General features: G+C 39.4%; 1 protein-coding gene across 2 annotated transcripts; it reads right to left on the bottom strand.

Moving 5' to 3' along the window:
- Positions 1-695: 695 nt before the first annotated feature.
- LOC111155490 (hydroxysteroid 17-beta dehydrogenase 13) lies at positions 696-19,236 on the bottom strand. Of its 2 annotated transcripts, XM_022515652.1 has the most exons (7): positions 18,838-19,236; positions 15,021-15,128; positions 13,889-14,020; positions 11,625-11,731; positions 9,823-9,960; positions 6,870-6,986; positions 696-1,745 (listed from the first exon to the last, which is right to left on the bottom strand). In XM_022515652.1, exons 1-7 carry the CDS (start codon positions 19,045-19,047, stop codon positions 1,655-1,657), a joined length of 903 nt encoding a protein of 300 aa, XP_022371360.1. In that variant the 5' UTR covers positions 19,048-19,236; the 3' UTR covers positions 696-1,654. The 2 variants fall into 2 exon arrangements, with proteins under 2 accessions (XP_022371360.1, XP_022371369.1); XM_022515661.1 differs by lacking the exon at positions 15,021-15,128 and having other exon boundaries at positions 18,838-19,047.
- Positions 19,237-21,657: the final 2,421 nt, after the last annotated feature.

The raw sequence follows: 21,657 nt of genomic DNA, 5'->3' as shown, positions 1-21,657 counted from the left end.
CCCGGGGTCCTGGGATCGAGTCCCGCGTCGGGCTCTCTGCTCAGCGGGGAGCCTGCTTCCCTTCCTCTCTCTCTGCCTGCCTCTCTGCCTACTTGTGATCTCTGTCTGTCAAATAAATAAAATCTTTAAAAAAAATAAAAAGTAATTAAAAAAATAAAACATTGTCATGAATAAAAATTGTTGCCAAAGTAGCTAGGAAAAAAAAATCTCAAACAATAATACTTCACTCAGTGCCACACACAGAAAGGATTCAGTAAGTCATTTGATAAACCAACACTCCTCCTGTCAAAGAAGACAAAGCTGAGAGAACCCCAGGACCCCTTAGTATCTGCAGGTTCTAGCTGTCACCATCCAGATCCTTGCTTTCTGAAGGAGATTCATTGAGACTGAGAGATTAGAAATCAAATCTCTATTTAATAACCACAAGAGGTTATTATTTATTTAATTTTTAAAAGATTTAACTTATTTATTTGAGAGAGAATGAGAGAGAGAAAGCTGAGAGGAGAGAGGTCAGTGGGAGAAGGAGACTCCCTGGTGATCCGGGAGCCCGATGTGGGACTTGATCCCGAGACTCCAGGATCATGACCTGAGCCAAAGGCAGTTGCTTAGCCAACTGAGCCACCCAGGCACCCAAGAGGTTATTTTTTAAAAGCACAACATACTTGTCATTTGTTTTTAAGAAATTTTTATTAATGATTAGTTTTTAATCTATCATTTTAAATAAAAACAGGCAGATAGTTGATGTAAAAGCATCATATGAGAAAAACCCTGAAATAAGATTACTCTTGATGTAGTGAGAATCAGATTTTTTTTTCTATTTAAAAAAGAGACCACTCTTTCATCTCTTACATCCACTGTCTAGTATTAGATAGTCAGCCTAACTCCTTTCTCTGTTAGTTTTTATTTTTGAAGCTCAAAACTATCTAAACATCTCTGGTACCAATGATATGTAAAAGCACAAGCTACAAAGAAGGAAGTTATCATGGGGTTAAAATTTCAGATATCCTGAGATTCAAGAGAGGGTCACCTTTTGTATGGCACAGTATTTTAAGAGGTTATGAAAAGGACAGAAAGTACAGAGTGTCTACTCCTGGTGGACATAAGAGCTATACAAAGGACAGAATCAAGCAAGAAACTAGTTGCACTGTTTTGGGCTGATGAAATGGGAGAAGCTAGAGAAAGCTTCCAAATGTTGAATTTCATAGAACTAATCTCTTTGTCCTTTGAAGGACTACCGCCTTCTTAAATTTCATCTCCAACTGCTAGCTCACATGGCGTACGTGTTGACAAGGTCTTAGGCCTTTCCTGTGTAAATAAGTTCACTTTGTATTTACTCTCAGGGAGGTAGCCTTGTTCCCCTCGAAGCAGAAAGAAAAGAAATAAAATATCTTAAGAAGAGTGGCTTTTTGAGTATGTGTATGTAAGCACAGAAGTTTTTAAGAGGCATGGGATGAAAAATGGATTTGTTAGAGCTACATTAATATTCTTGAGAAAGACAGGTAATTAGTCTCGTTCATTTGAGCGCTGCTAATGTCAAACCAATGTTTTTAATATTAACAGTATTGAAAAATGTGAAATTAAGCTTTGATGCATTGATTCTAAACTTAGATTTACATTGTTAAGGTGCGTACATCTCTGGCTGGAGCTCAATTATTCATTTCATTTTGGTTTTGTGGCCAATCACTGCTTCAAATTGAATGTTCTGTAAATGATTTATAGCCACCAAGGCTCGTTCAGGAAGAAATCTGTATAAAAAAAAAGATGAAAAATTCTCAATTAAAAATTTCTGACATTGAGAGTTCTTTTTTGTTGTCCGTTAAAATTTATGGAGCGTTATCTGGTTTGCATTTAGTCTTCCTGTGTTCCTTTTTCCCTTCACATCTACCCCTCTCTCTTTTGTGTGTGCGTGTGTCTTTTAACACTTGTAGTTCAAATACTGTGGACATATAAAGAAAGCACTGACAGATACTACTCTTAAAACCTTCTCATATTAATGAAATATTAAAGGAGATTTTATATGACAAAGATGTGAAACTGAAGGGCTGGACTTATTGCTGAAACTGTCAATGAATCCTGATAGGAAGCATTCACAGAAAGACTGCCGAACCTACATCCCTTCACTTCTCCTTAAATATTTACTATCTGTTACACACCTTATAAGAAGGTACTCACCTATGGCCTGAGCAGCTTATTGTTGAGCTAAGAGGCTAATAGGAGGCAATGAATGAGAAATACCAACCTTCTCTAATTAAGGGCTATAACTGTGAGGAGAATTCATGTGGGTTAGAATAGTGAAGGAAAACTTCAAAAGTGTTCAAAGATGAGTAAGATTTGAGTAGGCAGATGAAAGGAAGAGCGTATGTGTGAATTTAAGGAGGAAGGTGTAACACATTCTGCAAAGAAAGTCATATAGAAAATCATTTTGGTGTTGACTAATGCAAGATTTACATCCTTGCCTGGGGTTGAATGGATAGAATAAGCAAAGGGGCAAGGAAGTTCTGGCTGGGAAAAAGACAAGTATAACTATTTAACTATTCTCACAAAGAAACCTCCATGCTAGTAACTGCATCTGCTCACAACATTGTCTATCTCTGTAAAAGGAATTATATGTGAAGAAGATAAACGGTAAGTCCCTGTTGCTACGTAACCATCATGACAATTCCACAATAATACCAAAGACTTTGAGACTCTTGTTTCTTGTACAAGGGTACCTATTCTCCAAACCTGACAGGATGACTATGCTTAGTATCTTGTTCATAAGAAAATATGCTATGATTTTGATTTCTTTCAACATTAACATGACCCGTTTTGAGCCCCAAGAGAGGAGGAATCCCATGAAACTCCTTTCTTACATTTGCTTAGCAACAAGACCTTTAGTCAATCCTTGCGATGATGTTACCATGAGGCTGAGGTTATGCTAATTTAAGTTAGTCTATTTAAGCTAAAATGGAAGATTGAAATTGATGTAGCAATGAAGTTTGTCCCCATTCTTGGATTGTTCCATTCCAAGGTAGCACTGTTTATGTGGATTGCTTTCAAAATGACCCAAGGCCTCGTGAAGTTAGCATTGTTATCTTCTCATTGATACAATTTTAGTCGATCATAAACTGCCCTTCAAAAGAAAGCTGAGATTATCTCCTCTGGGTAAATATTCCTATCTCTTCTTAGCATATTTTAAATATTTTCTTTAATTTTTAAGTAATCTCTCCACCCACTGTTGGGTTTGAACTCACAATCCCAAGATCAAGAGTTGCATGCTCTACAGACTGAGCCATCCAGATGCCCTTTTCCCTAGAATGTTATGCAAGTTCTGCTTCCTAAGCCTTTAATATCTGACTTCTGCATTGTTGTTGTTGTTTTTAATGGCAGGGGCTTCACTTGTCTTCTGGTATTTTTATGGTATGCTTAGAAAGGAGGTATTAACACCATCTGCATTTTATATATGGAAAACCTGAGGCCACAGAGGTTAAATAACTCATCTATGGTCAAAACACTCCATAAGTGGTAAAGCGGTTTTTAATCTTCAGTGGAGCCTTCATTCTTAATCACTTTACCGTATTCCTTTAAAAACAATCTTTGCTTTAGTTAGAACAGCCTCCAGCAGAGATGATACGGAAGTCATAGAGGTGACAGAGAATGTCATTTAAGTACCGAAAAACAAAAAACTACCAACCTAGAATTCTATACTCAGTAAACATATCTTTCAAAGCTTAGGACAAAATAAAGAATTTGTTAAACATACACAAAGCAAAAGAATTCACAACCAGCAGAACTTCTCTCAGAAAGTGTTAAAGGATACTCTTCAGGCAGAGGGAAAATGAAACCCAATAGAAGTCTGGATCTACACAAATGAATGAAGAGCACCAGAAATGTTAACCAATGGATAACATTTAAGAATTTACCTGGTTATTTAAATATCTTTAAAAAGATATTGACTGTTTAAACAAACAAAAACTACATAATGTATGTTTTTTAACATATGTAGAATTAAAATGTATGACAATCATAGCATAAGTCAGAGGGGAGAGATAGAAGTATGCCATTGTAAGGTTCTTAGACTATACAGAAAGTGGTATAATATCATTTGAAGATTGACTGTGATAAGTTAAAGACACATACTATGAATTTGAAGCAATAACTAAAGTAACAAAACAAAGAATTATAGTTAGCCAAAAGATGAAATAAAATGGAAATATGAAAATAATTAAACCAAAAGGAGGCAGAAAAAGAGAAAAAGGAACCAAGAATAAATGGGATAAATAGAAAACAAATAGCAAGCTTTACACCTAGATTTAAATCTAACTATGTCAATATTCATATTAAATGTAAAGAGTCTAAATACCCCCAATTAAAAGGCATAGATTGCCAAATTGGATTAAAAAAAAAAGAACTATATACTGCCTACAAAAACACATTTCAAATATAAGGAGATAAATAGATTAAGAGTAAAAGAAAAGAACAAGATATACTAAGAACATTAATCTAAAGAAGCTGAAGTGGCTGTATTAATATCAGTAGATTTCATAGCAAAGTATATTTCCAGGGATAAATAAGATTATTTCCAACATAACAGAATAGTTCATCATCCAGAGGACATAATAATCCTAATTGCAATGCACATAATAACAGAACTTCAAAATACAGGAAGCAAAAATGAAAAGCAAAGAAAATAGACAAATTCATAATTATAAAGATTGAGATTCCTTTCAATAATTGATAAAATAGTCAGAAAATAACACTATCAATTTGATCTAAGCTGACATTTATAGAACACTCAACAATAAGGAATACTCTATTCATTCTTTTTGGGTACACATGGAACACTTACCAAAATAAACCATTTTCCAAGCTTAACCTTGTCTCATATATCAAGGTCATAGTATGTGTCTTGTCAAATATATCATTAAAAAGTAATTAAATTAGAAACCAGGAAAATCTCCAAAAAGTTAGAAACTAAAAAATGCATTTCTAAGCTACCCATGATACAAAAGGGAAATCAGAAAGTATTCTGAACAGACTATAAATGAAAACATAATATGTTAGAAATTGAGAGACAGAATTGAAAATAGTACACAGGGGAACTTTATAGCATTAAGTGCCTATACTAGAAAAAAAATAGATGAACTCAGTTTCCACACTAACTAGAAAAAGAAGGGAAAATTAAATGGAAAATAGTCATCATAAAAGAAATAATAAAGATCAGGAGTTAGTGAAATAGAACATATGAAAAATTAAAAAATACGTAAAAAAATTGGGGTGCCTTGGTGGCTCAGTGGATTAAGCCCCTGCCTTAAGCTCAGGTTATGACCTCAGGGTCCTGGGATCGAGCCCCGCATCGGGCTCTCTGCTTAGCAGGGAGCCTGCTTCCTTCTCTCTTTCTCTGCCTGCCTCTCTGCCTACTTGTGATCTGTCAAATAAATAAAACCTTAAAAAAAAATAAACCAAATGCTAGTTCTTTGGAAAAAATCAATAAATTGATAAACCACTAGATAGACTGAAGAGAATAAAAAATAAAAAATACAAATTACCAATATCAGGCATGAGATGATCTAAATATATTAAAAATACAATAAGGGAAATTATGAATAAATTTATTCCAATAAATTTGACAACTTAGATGAAATGGACAAGTTCCCTGAAGGACACACATTACCAAGAACAAATAAGCACCCTGAATAGCCCTATAGGTTTTAAAGAAATTAGGTTGTAGTTAAAACTTTTCTACAAAGAAAATAGGCCCAGATGGCTTCACTAGTGAATTCTACCAAAAGTTTAAAGAAAAAATAATACCAATCCCACAGAAGCTCTTTTGGAAAAGGGAAGAGGAGGGTATACTTTCCAACTCATTCTATGAGGTCAATATTATACTGATAAAAAATCAGACAAACACATTACAATGGAGGGGTATTTTATTCTTTAAAATTAATCAGCAAAATGTACCATATCAACAAATGGAAATGAAAATGAAAGAAAATATGATCTGAATACAGTTAGTAAAAGCATTTGATAAAAACGCTCATCAAAATAGTAATAGAAGGGAACTTCCTAAATATGATAAAAAGCATCTATGAAAAAACATCTACAGCTAATGTTATACTTAATTGTGAAATACTTAATACTCGTAAGCTTAAGAGGAATACTTGGATATAAAGAAGAAGTAAAAGTGCCTTTATTTGCAGACAATATGATCATCTGAAATAATCTGTAAAAAAAAAAATCTGTTAAAATCTACAAAAACTACTAGAAATGAATTTTGCAAGGGTGCTAAATACAAGATCAAAATGCAAAAATCAAACACATATTAGTAACAAACAATGGGAAATAGGAAATTTTTTTAATGCCATTTGCAATAATATCAAAAATATTAAAATTTTGGGATGCATCTGATAAAAAGTGTATAAGACCGTATGCTGAAAACGATAAAATGTTGTGTGGAGATATTAAAGAAGGTAAGAGAAAAAATAGGAAAGTTATTTTATGTTCTTTGTTTTCTTGGATTGGAAGACTCACTATTGTTAATGTCAATTCTTCCCTGGTTGATCAATAGATTCAATGCAACTTCCATCAAAACTCCAGTAGGCTTTTAAACAGACCCTTTATTTTCAGCTATATTGCATTTTCTTTAAACTGTTTTTCCTTCAGTTGGAATGGTCTCTAGCAAAGATTAAAGTGAGATGGTAGATGTGGTAGAGAAAATGAATCATTCTTTTTTGGGGGGACTGAATAAGGCAGTAACAGAGAAAACTTAACTGTTCTCCCCGGGCCTGGGAGAGGGTTTCCACAGCAACTTTCACAGCTGAAATACTCTTCACCATAATGACAGCTCTATCGGTGTTTTTAGCATTTTAGATGTTTCGTGCTATACTTACTTGTCTAGTATTATATAGATATTGAAATACGATGGAACAAAAATCATCTTCTTATTGGCAAGTATTCCGTCTATCAAACTTCTTGCAACTGTATCGGTCTCCAAGAGAGGCCACAGTCTGTGATAAGAAGAAAAAAGGTTGGTTATTTTTGTTGTTTTGCTTTAATTATCAAAGGCAGGAAATTAAACTTATCATGATACCAAATTAGGATTTAAAAGTTTCTAGGATTCACTGAAGAAATGCCACCGGCTCCCACCCGCCCCACATATGACATGGGGATGTTTTGTTCTCACAATCTTAACCTTTCCCATCCACTGGGCATGTTTAATGGCTCACTCCCTCAAAATATCAAAAGGGTGGAGGGGTGCCAGGTGGCTCAGTTAGTTAAGCATCCGACTCTCGGTTTCTCCTCAGGTCATGATCTCATGGTCCTGGGATGGAGCCTCGTAATGGGCTCTACTCTCAGCAGGGAGTCTGCTGGAGGATTTTCTTTCTCCTTCTCCCTCTGTCCCTTCTGTTCATGCTCTCTAATAAATAAACAGATCTTTAAAAAATTTATCAAGTGGTGAAGAGGAATTAGAGGATAGAGGTGAAGATGTTCCAGGCAAGGAAGAGTAGTGGGTAGGATTATTTTGGGGACAGAAATAAATATCTGACATCTTTCTTCAGGGCTTCCGGGATACAAGGCTATTGCTAAGCATAATTTGTTTCTACTGGAGTTATCCCATAAAGCTGGATTGTTGTTGTTGTTGTTTTGAGATTTTATTTATTTGTGTGTGTGAGAGAGAGAGTGTGTGAACATGTACAAGCAGCAGGCTGAGAAGGCAGAGGGAGAAGCAGGCTCTCTCCCAATCAGAGAGCTGGATGTGGGACTCGAACCCAGGACCCTGGGATCATGACCTGAGCCAAAGGCTGCTGCTCCACTGACTGAGCCACCCAGGCGTCCCAAAACTGGGTTATTTTGAAGGCATCTAATTCTTGTGGTCCACCTCTGAACTGCCTATGTTACAATTTAATGAGAGTTCAAGATGCGCACAGAGAGTATACTGCATTCTGGAGGTGTGACCTTGTACATACTGAAGACTGTGTACATGAGTTCCTGAGAAGCATTTAAAACCACAGGCTCAGAGTGGAAGACCCACTAGTGCAAGATGATGACAAGAAATTAAAACATAAATGGACTGAAAGTGTTACATCAAAACTAAGAAGTCTGGGCACAGGCTGAATGGAAAAAGGTAGAAGAGCTAAGTTGTAACTTCCTTTCCTGACATGTTCTGTGATTTACTCCAGATTATTATTGGATGGAGGTTTCCGTGGCATTGAGTAGCAAGTCAGCACAGAGTAATATAAATCAATACCTTTCTAAATTATTGGGTTCTGCCTCTTCCCTCCCTGAGTTTTCCTACCTGGTTTCTTTAAACCAGTGTCTGAGCCAAGCTTGACATTAGTATATAAATATTTTAGCCTTTGCCAAGGGGATTCGGAATCCAGCTTTCTGGGTCAATCTACAGCATTGCCTATCAGCCCCTAAGGGTCACACCCTCAGGCCTCCACACTCTCTGGGGTCGCATTAGCCTTACTCTTCTCATCTACTGTGTCTTCCCCACCAGTGGACCTGGTCCTCTTGGCACACACTAGTCCTGAATGCTTACCAAAAGTGTTTTATTTGGCCCAATTTGCAGTTTAAGCAAACAGAGTCCAGAGTCCCAGTCATACCACGGTATTTAGTTAAATACTATGTACTTGATAAGCGCCTGTGGTCTAGCACTATTAAAAACTGCACTGCCTGCAGGGGACCACAGCTCCAGGGGCCACACAGCTAGTCCGGAGCTCTGAGTCAGTGGCTTCAAAGGAGGCTAAGTTTCAAGGAGAATTTGTTAGCTCTTGTGAAGGAATATATCGAGGACTAGTTCCCCTTTAGTACCAAACTGGCTTCAGATGAGCAAGCTTAGTGTCTTTTGTTAACCTGCAGCAGAATATATACCAGAATCGAGGCAAATCTGTGAGGGTATCTGAATTTTAGGGACTATCTCCTTACCTTTCTGCCTTGGTGTCCCCCACACCGCCCCGTCTCCTTTCAGGACCATTTTCTCCTCTCTTACGGTTTCAAATCCTCCCTTACCAGAGATAAAGTTCTCATAGAAATTCATCTTGATAAAAGGGCTAGGGGCTCAATTTACTGCTGCTCCTAGGAGCATTTGCATTTTTATGGAGGACAAGGAGGTAATGGTGATCAAATGCTGTGGTTATATTTAATACATCAGTGTTCTCTAAACCTGTCTCCAGACTTATCTGGTAGGTATAGGTATGCTTGTAAAGCAAAGCAAAGCAAAGCAAAGCAAAACGTCTCATTCTTGGAGCTCATCTCGGCCTACTCAATCATAATCTCTAAGGAAGACTGATAGAACATTTATTTCCTATGGAAGCCCAGGTGAGGATTCTTAAGATCAGAGCAGTTTGAAAAATGTTGGAGTACTTCATGCGAGCACCATGGAAGATGGAAAGGGGGCGTATACTTGTATTTTTCCATAGTCTGAGGAGGATAAACGATGAATGGGCAAGGGGGATGTTACATAATATCCATTTTAGGGGTGGGGCTTCTAGGAGAGGACACTCTTGACATCCTTGAGCACACCTCTCCAGCCTGTCCCACCCCCCTCTCGTTCCCTCTTGGCACCTGAGTGTGTTGAACCTTTCACCTGGACGCAAATAAACACCCCATTGCCTAACTCGTTGGCAGCCGGTCACTCCTGCTAGTCATCAATGCATTTTCCCCCTTTATTCATCTAATTTCAAAGTGAAAACTTAAAGGTAGTACAATATTAAGAAGAAATATTTTTCCTTGTTCATTTTTTCCATATTTTTCTCAGTTGATCCTCCTAAAGATTTCTTGTACAGATTTCATATCAATTTCTCATGCCATATTCTCATCCTAACTTGACTTTGATCTCACCTTGTGCTTGGGTTTTTGGTGAACCCAGTATTCACAAAAACTGGGCAGAGACATGAGGTTTTGATTCCAGTTTTCCCCAAGGTTTCAAGTTCTGATGTCAGAGCTCTATGGAAGCCAACGGCAGCAAATTTGCTGGCACTGCAAGAGAATTACCCACCATCATTACTAGCTTTCTGTAAGAAGGCAATGCTGATTTGGTTTGAGAACAAGTAGAAGCCAACATCCTAAATCTTCCACTTGGTCATCAGTTTTCATCTACGTTTTCTTAACATGATTTTAAAGAATTCTGAATGTACCAATTTCTTACTTAGCAATGATAGCAATAGCATGGATCCTAGTAATGTATTAACTGATTTACTGCTCACATTTCTACCCTAGAGTAAGGTTTTCTGGTCAGGCTGTTTTCTGATCAGTTTTAACTATTGTTTTTTATTTTGAAAAGGTATGAAACAGGAAAGACATACTTAGAAACTACATAACTAATATTTACACTGCAACTTCTGTGGGACTCTACACATTTCTCCTTTCTTGCTGAGTGAGTTCCTAGTTTCCCTCTTGACCTTAGAGGCCACTTTGGCTTCTTAATTTCATTGTGAAAATCTGGAGTAAATGAAAAGACTTCAGGTGGCGTGGGGGTGCCTGTGTGTGCAGCCTTCAGCATATCACTTTATCTTCTTTGATGTTCTGATTTTTAAATGAAAGTAATAAAATATAGGGCTGACTTGAGGATTAAATTGTTTGGCATATATGCCTTATAACTTCATTACCTGTAAGAATCTATATAAATGTTCATTGTATTTTTGAATCAGTTGACAATAAGAACAGTAAAATTAAAGGCCAGCTGCTTTCTTAAGGGAGAAGCGAAAAAGGAAAAGTATGATGACATTGGGTTTCCACGTTTCTAAACATTAAAACAATAGCAAATGTTTAATCTGTGAAATTCTTATATTTTAAGATAGCAGAGGCAGCTTGAAACAACCCTTATGTGTGTGCAATGACCCCTGACATTGAAATGGAACTATGGTGCTACTTTCAGTGTCAGAAGTAGTTTTGTCCATGACTCGGTTTAACCTTGATCATCACGTCCAGGTACATAATAAATCTATTAATTACCCACACCCTCCCACTAAGACTCATGTGTTGCCTGTTATAAAAAGAACTGGACCAACTGTTAGTAAGTTTTTCGATGAGGTCGATATGAAGCCGAAGTAAAGAAAAGAGATACCATTGAAGGAATTTACAAGAAAAAAAGATCTTGCAAAGAGTATATCCTCGGGGGCCCCCAATCTTTTCTCTTTGGTCTACCAAGGGGTAGATCATGGAATGTACTATCTGCATCTTTTAATCAGCTAGAGGCTCAGTCCCTCTCTCTCTCTCATCCATACACCATCTTTCGTGGCACAAGCACACTGGAAAATGTTTTGGGCCAGGGTTCGCTCTGGTGAGCTGATCTTGGGCATGCAGGTGACGGCACCCATTTATGCTCATTTGGACTACTGTAGGTTTTACTTCTTAGTCTGTGGGTCCCTGTTTCTTTTATCAACATGAACTCTTTCCAGGATACAATGGAAACATACTAGGCATTACATTTCATTGCTTTACAGAGGAACTTTCAGAAATCTATCTTAACAATACAACCAGTTTCACTGTTTTAGGAGGAGACATTTTAAAAGTTTATTCTAGATGACTATGTAAATTCTGTAAATAACCCTGCGACAAGGATTGGAATCTAAGGTCTAATAAACCCTTAAAAGACATGATATATATATATATATATGCCATTGCTGGAAAATATTACTTACCAATATGGGATAAGATAAGGAATCACTCCGTGGCCACACACTGAAGCCACTGTGACAATGTGGCCATGATTTCTCTTCATCATGGATGGAAGAAGTGCTTTTGTGATCTTAAAGATCATTGCAGAAAGAAAAAAAACAAACAAACATGGCACAGGTATTAGGATTCTAAATTAGGTAGTTTTCTTTTTAAGAAAAAATAACATTTGAGACAACTTTAAAGATGACGTGAAATACATGTCAATATTCCATGATCACTTCTATGTAAATGACAGAAATGAAAAAGATTGAAATGTATTTGTTTAAGCTGGCATTGAGGACTGTGTACTAAATATCACATGCTAAGAACTCATTTTAATATGCCCCCTTCTTCCTTGGGGAACCTGGGAGGCTCGGTCAGTTAAGTGTCTGACTCCTGATTTTGGCTCAGATCACGATCTCAGGGTCACGAGATGGAGCCCTTGTTGGGCTCTAGGCTCAGTGCAGAGTGTGCTCGCGATTCTTTCTCTCCCTCTCCCACTGCCTCTCCCTGTGCTTGTGGGCTCCTGTACACTTTCTCTCCCTCTCTCTCTAAATAAATACATTTTTAAAATCTTTTTGTAAAGATTTTATTTATTTGAGAGAGAGGGAGAGAGAGAGAGAAAGACAGAGAACGAGTGGGGTGAGAGGCAGAAGGAGAAGCAGGTTCCCTGCTGAGCAGGGAGCCCAGTTGGGGGCTTGATCCCTGGACCTTGGGATCATGACCTGAGCCGAAGGGAGACACTTAACCCACTGAGCCACCCAGGTGCCCCAATAAACAAAAATCTTAAAAATAAAATTCCTCTCTTGTCCCTTCAGAAGGAATCAAGTATCTCTTTTATGGATAAGTCAACTGAATAATATCAAGGGAAAAATTTAGTGTTTTCAGAACTGAAAATATCCCCTATGGTAATCTGGTATCATGTAATTTTTTTTTTTATCTTTTCTTTTTTTCTTTTTGGTTTGGAGCTTTATCATTCTAATCAGAAGAATTGAAACCTTGTGTTACTATATCAAGTTAAGTAGAAAAAGCGGAGTTTTGTCCTATCCACAATCATGGTCTATCATGATTACATTTAGTATCTCCCTATTTGTGACATTGTGTATTATATGTTGATGTTACAGGAAACAGAAAGCCATTATTTGTCTCCAAAAAGCTTTTGCTGTTTTGTGAGAAGTATCACTATTTTACGAAATAAACACCCCCTACGGACCCTATGGAAATTCTCACAGCCAGAACTGCCAAACCAAGCCACTCCCAAATTTCTGACCCACAAACTCTGAAATGAAAACAAACATTTATTGTTGCTCTAAGCCGTTAAATTTTGATATAATGTGCTATGGAGCTATAGATAACTAACACATGAGGTCCCTATGTAGTTTGGTGGGCATAATAATCAATCCTCACTAGCATGTGTGGGGGCTGGGCAGATGCAGGGGATGGGGACACATCTCTTCCTTCTCTTCCAGAATCCAGATTTGCTCTAGGCTCTAGATTTAATATTGGGGCACTGGAAGATAAATCCAAGTAAATGCTTTCTACAAACTCGTAGTTCAGTCTCCTTTTTTTTTCCCCCTAAGATTTTATTTATTTGACAGACACAGCGAGAGAGGGTACACAAGCAGGCGGAGTGGGAGAGGGGGAAGCAGGCTTCCTGCTGAGCAGGGAGCCAGTGTGGAGCTCCATCCCAGAACCCTGGGATCATGACCTGAGCCAAAGGCAGCTGCTTAACGACTGAGCCATCCAGGCGCCCCTTCCGGTCTTCCGATAACCAATTATAAGAGGTCTGTAGAGCCATATATCTAACTTTGTCACGGATCTAGAGCTTGTCTGAGTCCTGTGCAGAAAAGTTCCTAACCCCTATATACATTCAAGTAGTGATTTATGTTGTCCTTTCAGTTCTAAAATTCCATGGTAGGAGGTCACAAATGAATGTATATCGTATATATTTCCTCTAAAGCACTGAAAAGATGTACACTGACAACCCTTAGCAAAGCTCCACAAATATATTGAGCACTTGGTACATCCAGGTCATGTTTTGTGTTAGGTTCTGGTGTATAAGACGGACCAACTAGCCTACATTCTGGTGAGTTGTGTCCCTTCAAACTCCATGCCCTTCTGTCAGAGACTCTCCCACTCAAATTAACTTGGTGATTCTTGATTTAAGGCAAATATAAAGGTGTGAACTTAACTACACCTAAAGAGGAGTGTGAGATATCCACACACCAGAAACTTTTCTCACACTCACCCAAAAATGTCCCAGGATGTTGACCTCAAAAGTTTTGGTGATCTCTTCATCCTTGGTACTAAGAAGTTCAGCTGGATATATTGTCCCAGCGTTATTCACCAGGATGGTCACATCTCCCACTTCTTTCTTTACCTTTGAAATGGAAAAAAACAAAACACATTCACTGGATGTGTTATAGAATCTCAAGGTTCTGAAAAAAAGAAAAACAAAGTTTCAGGGCTGAGGCCATTCAGGGATTAGATTCTTTATTGCACTCCATCAGATCTCTCAGAGTTCAGGCAGGACAAAAACTTGAGTCAAAAGGTGGATGTCGGGCGCCTGGGTGGCTCAGTGGGTTAAGCCTCTGCCTTCAGCTCAGGTCATGATCTCAGGGTCCTGGGATGGAGCCCCACATCCGGCTCTCTGCTCCGCAGGGAGCCTGCTTCCCCCAGCCCTCTCCCGCCCCCTGCCTGCCTCTCTGCCTACTTGTGATCTGTCAAATAAATAAATCTTAAAAAAAAAAAAAAAAAAAGTGGATGTCAAGGGAACACTGTCATAAAGCTAGGAGAAACCGTTTTTTCAACAACTAAGTAATCTTGGTCCTACCACCTACTAGCCATGTGCCCACAGACAGCCTAACCCCTGTGAACCTCAGTTTGCTTATCTGTCAAATGAGGTCAATAGGGTTATTGGGGAGATTAAAGCCTGCAGTCATTTATCAGTGTGCTCAGTTCACTGTATTTGATATCTACTCTTTTAAACATTGTCATATTATTAGCATTACATTTTCTATAGAAGGCTAGGTTACCAGCAACATAAATAAAATCCCTCAGAGGAAAAAAACTGCAGATAAAAAAAGGAATTAGTGCCAAAGTAATAGGACTAAAACGAAACTAGAAAGCGATCCTTTCTCCTGGGGATAAAACTCTTCTCTGTCACTCCGCACCACTGCTCAAAATTCTGAGCACAAAGAAATTGACCCTAATATTTAACAATAGGAATAGCCAGAGTTGAGTGGAGATAATATATGTCCTTCCTTCTTCACGCAGACTCCTCAGTTGTAATCACAATCAGGCCGCCAGAAAGAAACTTGACATTTTCCGTGTCAATGGACACAAACTCATTTGAAGAAATGTGTCATCTGAAGTCTCACCTGCTTCACAGAGTTATAAATGTCGTCTCGGTTGCCGCAGTCCACCACATAGGCGTGGGTTGTGGCCCCCAGTTTTCTGCATTCGGCTGCTGTTTCCTCAACACCGCGCTGTACTCGGAAAGGATAAACGCAGAAAGATGTTGGTCAGTTAGGGCACAAGAGTGGGAGAGAAAGAACTGGAGAAGAAACGTCTTTAAAGATTAAAATTCATGTCCAAAATGCCCCCTCGTTTGTAAGAAAGTTTCAGGAGAGCCGCTGCTTGCCTAATGTGCAAAGAGATTTTACCTGACTTTTCTGCCAGCCAGTGCTCCCATCTGTCACGGGTTTTCACCTTGTTTGGCTTTATTCTCAACAGCCGTTCTTTGTCAAAGTTGGGTGGGGGGGAGAATCCTTCATGTTTTTCTAGCTTTTTATCTTGGGTTTGAGGGTTCTCCAGGAGGCAGTTTTTCTAAAGCAGGCTACTCTCACAGCTAGAACACGCTTGAAAGATGTTGCTCTTGGTGGGGTCATGAATGGAGATGTTTGAGGACACGAGAAAAGAAAACTCAGCTTTTCATTTTACATATATTTATTGAGCACCAACCATTTAATAGGTAGCAAAGCAATTCTGAACGATGGTAATTTTAAAGTCTTTGCCTCTGCCTGTCATAGTTTTCTCGAGGATTCCAACTGAACCCTCTAGGAGGGAAGGAGAAAGAAGGATCCTTATTTGAGGAAGACTTTTATAGGGAGACAAACTACTCTTGGGGACATAATCTTGTGCGGGAGTGTTCTGGAGTGAAAATGGGGGAGGGCCTCTGGATAGTCTTCTCAAGTTTGCAAATGTAGTAACTTTGTGGTAACTTTGTAACTATTCCAGGACATGGAGAGGGAGAAACTTATTTTCAGCCTGAATTCAAAGACCTTCTTCCTAAAATAAAATTGTCCTGTTGTTTCTCAACCTGCATTTCTGGAAAATTAGAATTCTTTTCAAGTTTTGACTTCTGTTGATTTTATTAAGATTATAAGGTTTTAAAAATTCCACTTTTTCCTCTCACAATTTATAGACACATTGTGATTCAAGAGGCAAGGACACCTGAAAGCCCTTTTCTCACAATGGGTTGTTAGTTGTGTGGCTGTTGCTTGGGGAGGGGGGCAGTCCTTGAATGAGTGACAGGTGGGTTCCCTTACCCAGCCCTGTCTCCCTGGGGTCCTTCATATTCCAATACTTCAGGTTCTGCCCCAGAGCAGTAGCTTGAAATCCCAAAGAAGAGACCTGAACAGAAATTAGGACACATAGTCACAGAGTCAATGTCCCCTCATAGTCTTTTGGGAGTTGCAGAGGAGTAAAGGAGGACAGGCGCTCTTTCCCCAATTTTGACTTCAGTTGGTAGCTTGCTCATTGCCCAATTACAGGAACCACCATGCATTCTCTTGTCTCTAGATTCACGGTCAGTAGAGAGCACTGGTCACCAGAGCTTTCCTCAGAGGCTTTGATTGAAGAATTAAAAATTTGTCAGTCTTACAACCGAGCTATAGAACTACAAAATGTAATGCCTTGTCTTTTCATAAACAAAATAGTTGCTTTAGCTTCAACTCCAGCTTGCGTTGTTTACTCCACTTTCCAGAGTTTTCCTAAAGCAACAGTTCAGATTGAGTGAGGGAAACTGCTAAGATGATTCATTAGGTCAGGCAAAAGAAGCCAGCCATAACAAAAAGGGAGTTGGACCTTCCACAGGTAAAGAAGATCTGAGTTACATTTGTAGCCCTAGAGTGAATCGTTTAATACCTTTAATGTTTAACCATAAAACTCAAGGATTCAAAGAAATCCTGTGAGGTGAGGCAACTCATCCTTCAGGCAGAATCTTAAATAAGTCAATTTTTTTTTTGTCACTGGAACTTTAAAAATGTAATTAAGTGTGAATTCTCTCCCCCAAAACACACATCTGGAAAGATCCAAAGGTTAGAGTTTATCAAGTCTTTTTCATGGATTTATACTTAGTTCTCTTTTTTTGATGAGTGCTTGAGAACAGCAGACAAGTTTTCTCAATTTATTTATTTTTTTTTAAGATTTTATTTATTTATTTGACAGACAGAGATCACAAGTAGGCAGAGAGGCAGGCAGAGAGAGAGAGGAAGGGAAGCAGGCTCCCTGCCGAGCAGAGAGCCCGATGCGGGACTTGATCCCAGGACCCTGAGATCATGACCTGAGCCGAAGGCAGCGGCTTAACCCACTGAGCCACCCAGGCGCCCAAGTTTTCTCAATTTAAATTCTTGTCCTCTTCTAAAGACTGCACTTGGATTCTTCAAGGACCAAACTGAAGCCAAATCACTTTCATGTACATCAACTCATCTATTAAATGCCTGGGTCTGTTACACAGAAATGCGTCAACTTTTCCTTGTATAGTATCCTTAGTGTCTGGAAAGAACCAGAGAAGAACTACTTTTCTAAGTTCAAGTGACCTTTCTTTTTAGAGATTTTACTTTTAAGTAATCTCTTACCCTCAGTGTGGGGCTTGGACTTAGAACCCCAAGATCAAGAGTCACGTGCTCCATCGACTGAGTCAGCCAGGTGCCCCCAAGTGACATTTCTGAAGGCTTTAAGAAGCAGGGGCCAACTGGACACGATAGCAAGGAACATCAGAGAGTAGTAATACGATGGCAGTTAAGATCTCACTGTGATTTGTGGAAAACCTGATTCTTAAAAAAAACTTTACAGTTTTTCCAATCTTAAAATCCTGCAACATTTTTCTGTGTATATTTTCATGGCCTTACCAGAATTCACAAGTTTAGAGGAAATGATACAAAATTTCAGTTATTTCAGTTTTGAGTAGCTAATATAGTGTTTACAAATAACAGTACAAGAAAAATATGAATGCTCAAGAGAAAGCCCGACCCACTGGTTGTGGGTTTTATTTAACACAACTAATGTTTACCATGGCCTAGCATTCACTTGTTTAATATTCACTTGTTTAATCCTCTTGCCCAGGAGTCCACAAACTATTGTGTAAATTGCCAGAGTTAATATTTTAGGATGGTGTGCATGTGAGGGAAGGCACTAAGAGGTTCTATCATATGTTCTTCTTTGTTTCTTTATTTGGTTTTTGCCTTGTTTGACATGCTTTTAACAATGTAAAAAACATTCCTAGGGGTGCCTGGGTGTCTCAGTGGGTGAAGCCTCTGCCTTCGGCTCAGGTCATGATCCCAGGGTCCTGGGATTGAGCCCCACATCGGGCTCTCTCTGCTCAGCAGGGAGCCTGATTCCTCCTCTCTCTCTGCCTGCCTCTCTGCCTACTTGTGATCTCTCTCTCTGTGTCAAATAAAATTAAAAAAACATCTTAAAAAAAAAATCTCAAAGAGAAGGAAACGGTGGGGCAACTGGGAGACTCTGTTGGTTAAGCATCTGCCTTCAGCTCAAGTCATGGTCCCAGTGTCTTGGGATTGAGTTCTGCACTGGGCTCCTTGCTCAGCGGGGTGCCTGCTTCTTCCTCTCCCAACCCTTCCTCCCTGCTCATGTTTGCTCTCTCTCTCTCAAATAAATAAATAAAATCTTAAAAAAAAAAAAAAGATAAGGAAACGGGGAAGCTTGGAAGTAGCCTGGCTCCGAGTCCGTGTTATCAACCTGCATATCATGGCATTAAAAAAAAAAAATCACTGCTTAGTTCTGAATTATATTCCCTTTGTCAAACCATCCCAATACATATGTAGAATATGGCACTGGAGAGTTTATTAAACGTTGAAAAAGAAAAATACAAAGGTAAGCAGTTGCTAAGTTAAATAATTTTTATAACATATGTCTTACTTGTGACTTCAAAAGATGGGCACGTGAATGCATTACTTTATTAATATCCCACAGAACCAGTCGGCTCTTCGGTCTTGCAAATTCGTATGCAGTCCACCTCCCGATTCCATGCCCAGCTCCTGTAATGAGAACGATCTCCCCAGCTGCCGATTTTCTCCTTCGGGGAAAGAAAACCTTCACCAGTGTCTCCAAGTAGGAGTAGATAATGGTGAGCAGGAGCAGGAGGAGATCCAGAATAATATTCATGGCTCTGCTCTGTATTCTTCTCTGGCTCTATCCTCGTCTAACGCCAGCAGAGAGCCACCCTCTCCACAGAGCTCCCGGGAAGAGCTGTGCTCCAAGTGTGGATGGCCCTGGCAGAAGTAAGCCAGGTTTGCTGCAGGCTTTGTCCATGTGTTCTAGTAGATTAGAAACACCTGAGTTTGGAAGTGATGCAATTGTTACTGAAAGCTTGGCACAGGGACACGGAATCCTGGAAGAAGTGCTCTTTGGACTGGCTTACTGAGAAACAGTTGTGTGCTATGTTGCACAGGGAAGTTTCCCCTCTAGAAATAATTCCAGAGAGAGCTCATCAGCTAATGGTGTTTTGCTCGTCTCTTGGTATCTCTCTGTAAACGTGTGTGTGTGTGTGTGTGTGTGTGTGTGTTTAATTGAAGGAAAAGGAGAAAGGAGAGATACTATCTTTAGGAGACTTAAATACGGGCCAACTAACCCTAGTGTGATTCATTTATTCAGGAAAGCTCAGCATCAATATTTCTGTGAACTACTTATTTTACAGGAGGTGCTAATTTCTCTGAAAACCTCTTAAATTTGGAGGAGATTGGAGGTTCTATGAAGCAATCAGTTCCCTCTGTGATACTATGGGAATGAGCATTAGCTCAGGAGCCAAGACTGCACTTAAAAGTGGTATGACTTGCAGGCACCTGGGTGGCTCAGTTGGTTAAGCGACTGCCTTCAGCCCAGGTCATGATCCTGGAGTCCCGGGATCAAGCTCCGAATCAGGCTCGCAGCTCCACAGGGAGTCTGCTTCTCCCTCTGACCTTCTCCTCGCTCATGCTCTCTCTCTCACTGTTTCTCTCTCTCTCAAATAAATAAATAAAATATTTTTTTTAAAAAGTGGTATGGGGGCTGCCTGGGTGGCTCAGTGGGTTAAGCCTCTGCCTTCAGCTCAGGTCCTGATCTCGGGGTTCTGGGATCGAGTCCCACATCGGGCTCTCTGCTGGGCAGGGAGCCTGCTTCCTCCTCTCTCTCTCTCTCTCTCTCTCTGCTTGTGATCTCTCTCTCTGTCAAATAAATAAAATCTTAAAAAAAAAAAAAAAGTGGTATGACTTGCACTTGGTGTTAGCCAAAAGGCCGAGAAGCAATAAAAGTTGTGCGACTTCCGACACCCCCAGAGTAGAAACAACTCAGGTGTCCATGAACGGATGAATGGATAAACAAAATGTATTAGAAACATACAAGGGCATATTATTCCTTTCTAAAAATGAATGCATTTCTGATACATGCTACAACATTCATGAACCTTCCAAACATGCTAGGTGAAATGAGGGCCACAAAAGGACAAATATTGCATGACTCCACTTAAATGACCTAAATTAGTCAAATACACAGGGACAGAGAGTTTGGAACCTTAGTTATCAGGAAATACCATTCTTTCTTTGGAGACCATGAAATGAGAAAGAGGATTTATGTACATTACTATAATCCACTGTTTGCTTAGTCTAACTATAGTAATCTGCCATGTTCAAGTTGAGGAATATGATCTCTTCAAATAATGTAGTATATATACGCAATGGGATACTATGCAGCCAACAAACCCCCCAAATCTTGCCATTTGCAACGACGTGGATGGAACTAGAGGGTGTTATGCTGAGTGAAATAAGTCAATCAGAGAAAGACAACTATCATATGATCTCTCTGATATGAGGAATTTGAGAGGTGGGCGGGGGGTCATGGTGGGTAGGGAGGGAAAAAAAATGAAACAAGATGGGAGCGGGAAGGAGACAAACCATAAGAGACTCTTAATCTCACAAAACGAACTGAGGGCTGCTGGGTGGTGGGGGAGATGGATAGAGTGGCCGGGTTATGGACATTGGGGAGGGTATGTGCTATGCTGAGTGCTATGAAATGTATAAGACTGATGATTCACAGACCTGTACCCCTGGGGCAAATAATACATTATATGTCAATTAAAATAATTTTTTAAAAAAAATCTCTTCAAATAAATACTTCTTCCCTCCTTTCTGGAGAGCTCATTAGTACATCGTCAAAGGTTCTGCGTATTGCCAAACTGATAAAGCAGTATTAGGTAATCTTAAATGTCTTATAAATTTCTTGAGGCTCCTAAACCTAGTTTGTCTTTTTATTTATTTATTTGAGAGAGAGCGAGTGCACAAGCAGTGGGGAGGGGCAGAGGGACAGAGAACAGCAAACTCCCCACTGAGCAGGGAGCCTGACTAGGCTCTATCCCAGGATCCTGAGTTCATGACCTGAGCTGAAGGCAGATGCTTAACCGACTGAGCCTCCCAGGTGCCCTGGAGCCTAGTTTCTATCCAAACAAGCTCCATGTTCAGCCCCAGCGTATTTTTTTTTGTTTTATTTTTTATTTCTTTTCAGTGTAACAGAATTCATTGTTTCTGCACCACACCCAGTGCTCCATGCAATACGTGCCCTCCTTAATACCCACCACCTGGCTCCCCCAACTTCCCACCCCCGCCCCTTCAAAACCCTCAGATTGTTTTTCAGAGTCCATAGTCTCTCATGGTTCACCTCCCCTTCCAATTTCCCTCAACTCCTTTCTCCTCTCCATCTCCCCATGTCCTCTGTGTTGTTATGCTCCACAAATAAGTGAGATCA

This window comes from Enhydra lutris, unplaced genomic scaffold (assembly GCF_002288905.1).
Source record: "Enhydra lutris kenyoni isolate GAN:26980312 unplaced genomic scaffold, ASM228890v2 scaffoldscaffold3, whole genome shotgun sequence".
Taxonomy (NCBI): Eukaryota; Metazoa; Chordata; class Mammalia; order Carnivora; family Mustelidae; genus Enhydra; species Enhydra lutris.
This window is presented reverse-complemented; position numbering and strand designations above follow the sequence as displayed.

What these genes read in the sequence shown, in the direction of transcription:
- LOC111155490 (XM_022515652.1), bottom strand. Translation starts at nt 19,047, where the DNA reads ATGAATATTATTCTGGATCTCCTCCTGCTCCTGCTCACCATTATCTAC. An exon ending in ACATCCTGGGACATTTTTGG is followed by an intron (nt 11,732 to 13,888) that starts GTGAGTGTGAGA and finishes ATGATCTTTAAG; the next exon opens with ATCACAAAAGCACTTCTTCC. An exon ending in CCTTATCTTATCCCATATTG is followed by an intron (nt 9,961 to 11,624) that starts GTAAGTAATATT and finishes ATTCTCTTGCAG; the next exon opens with TGCCAGCAAATTTGCTGCCG.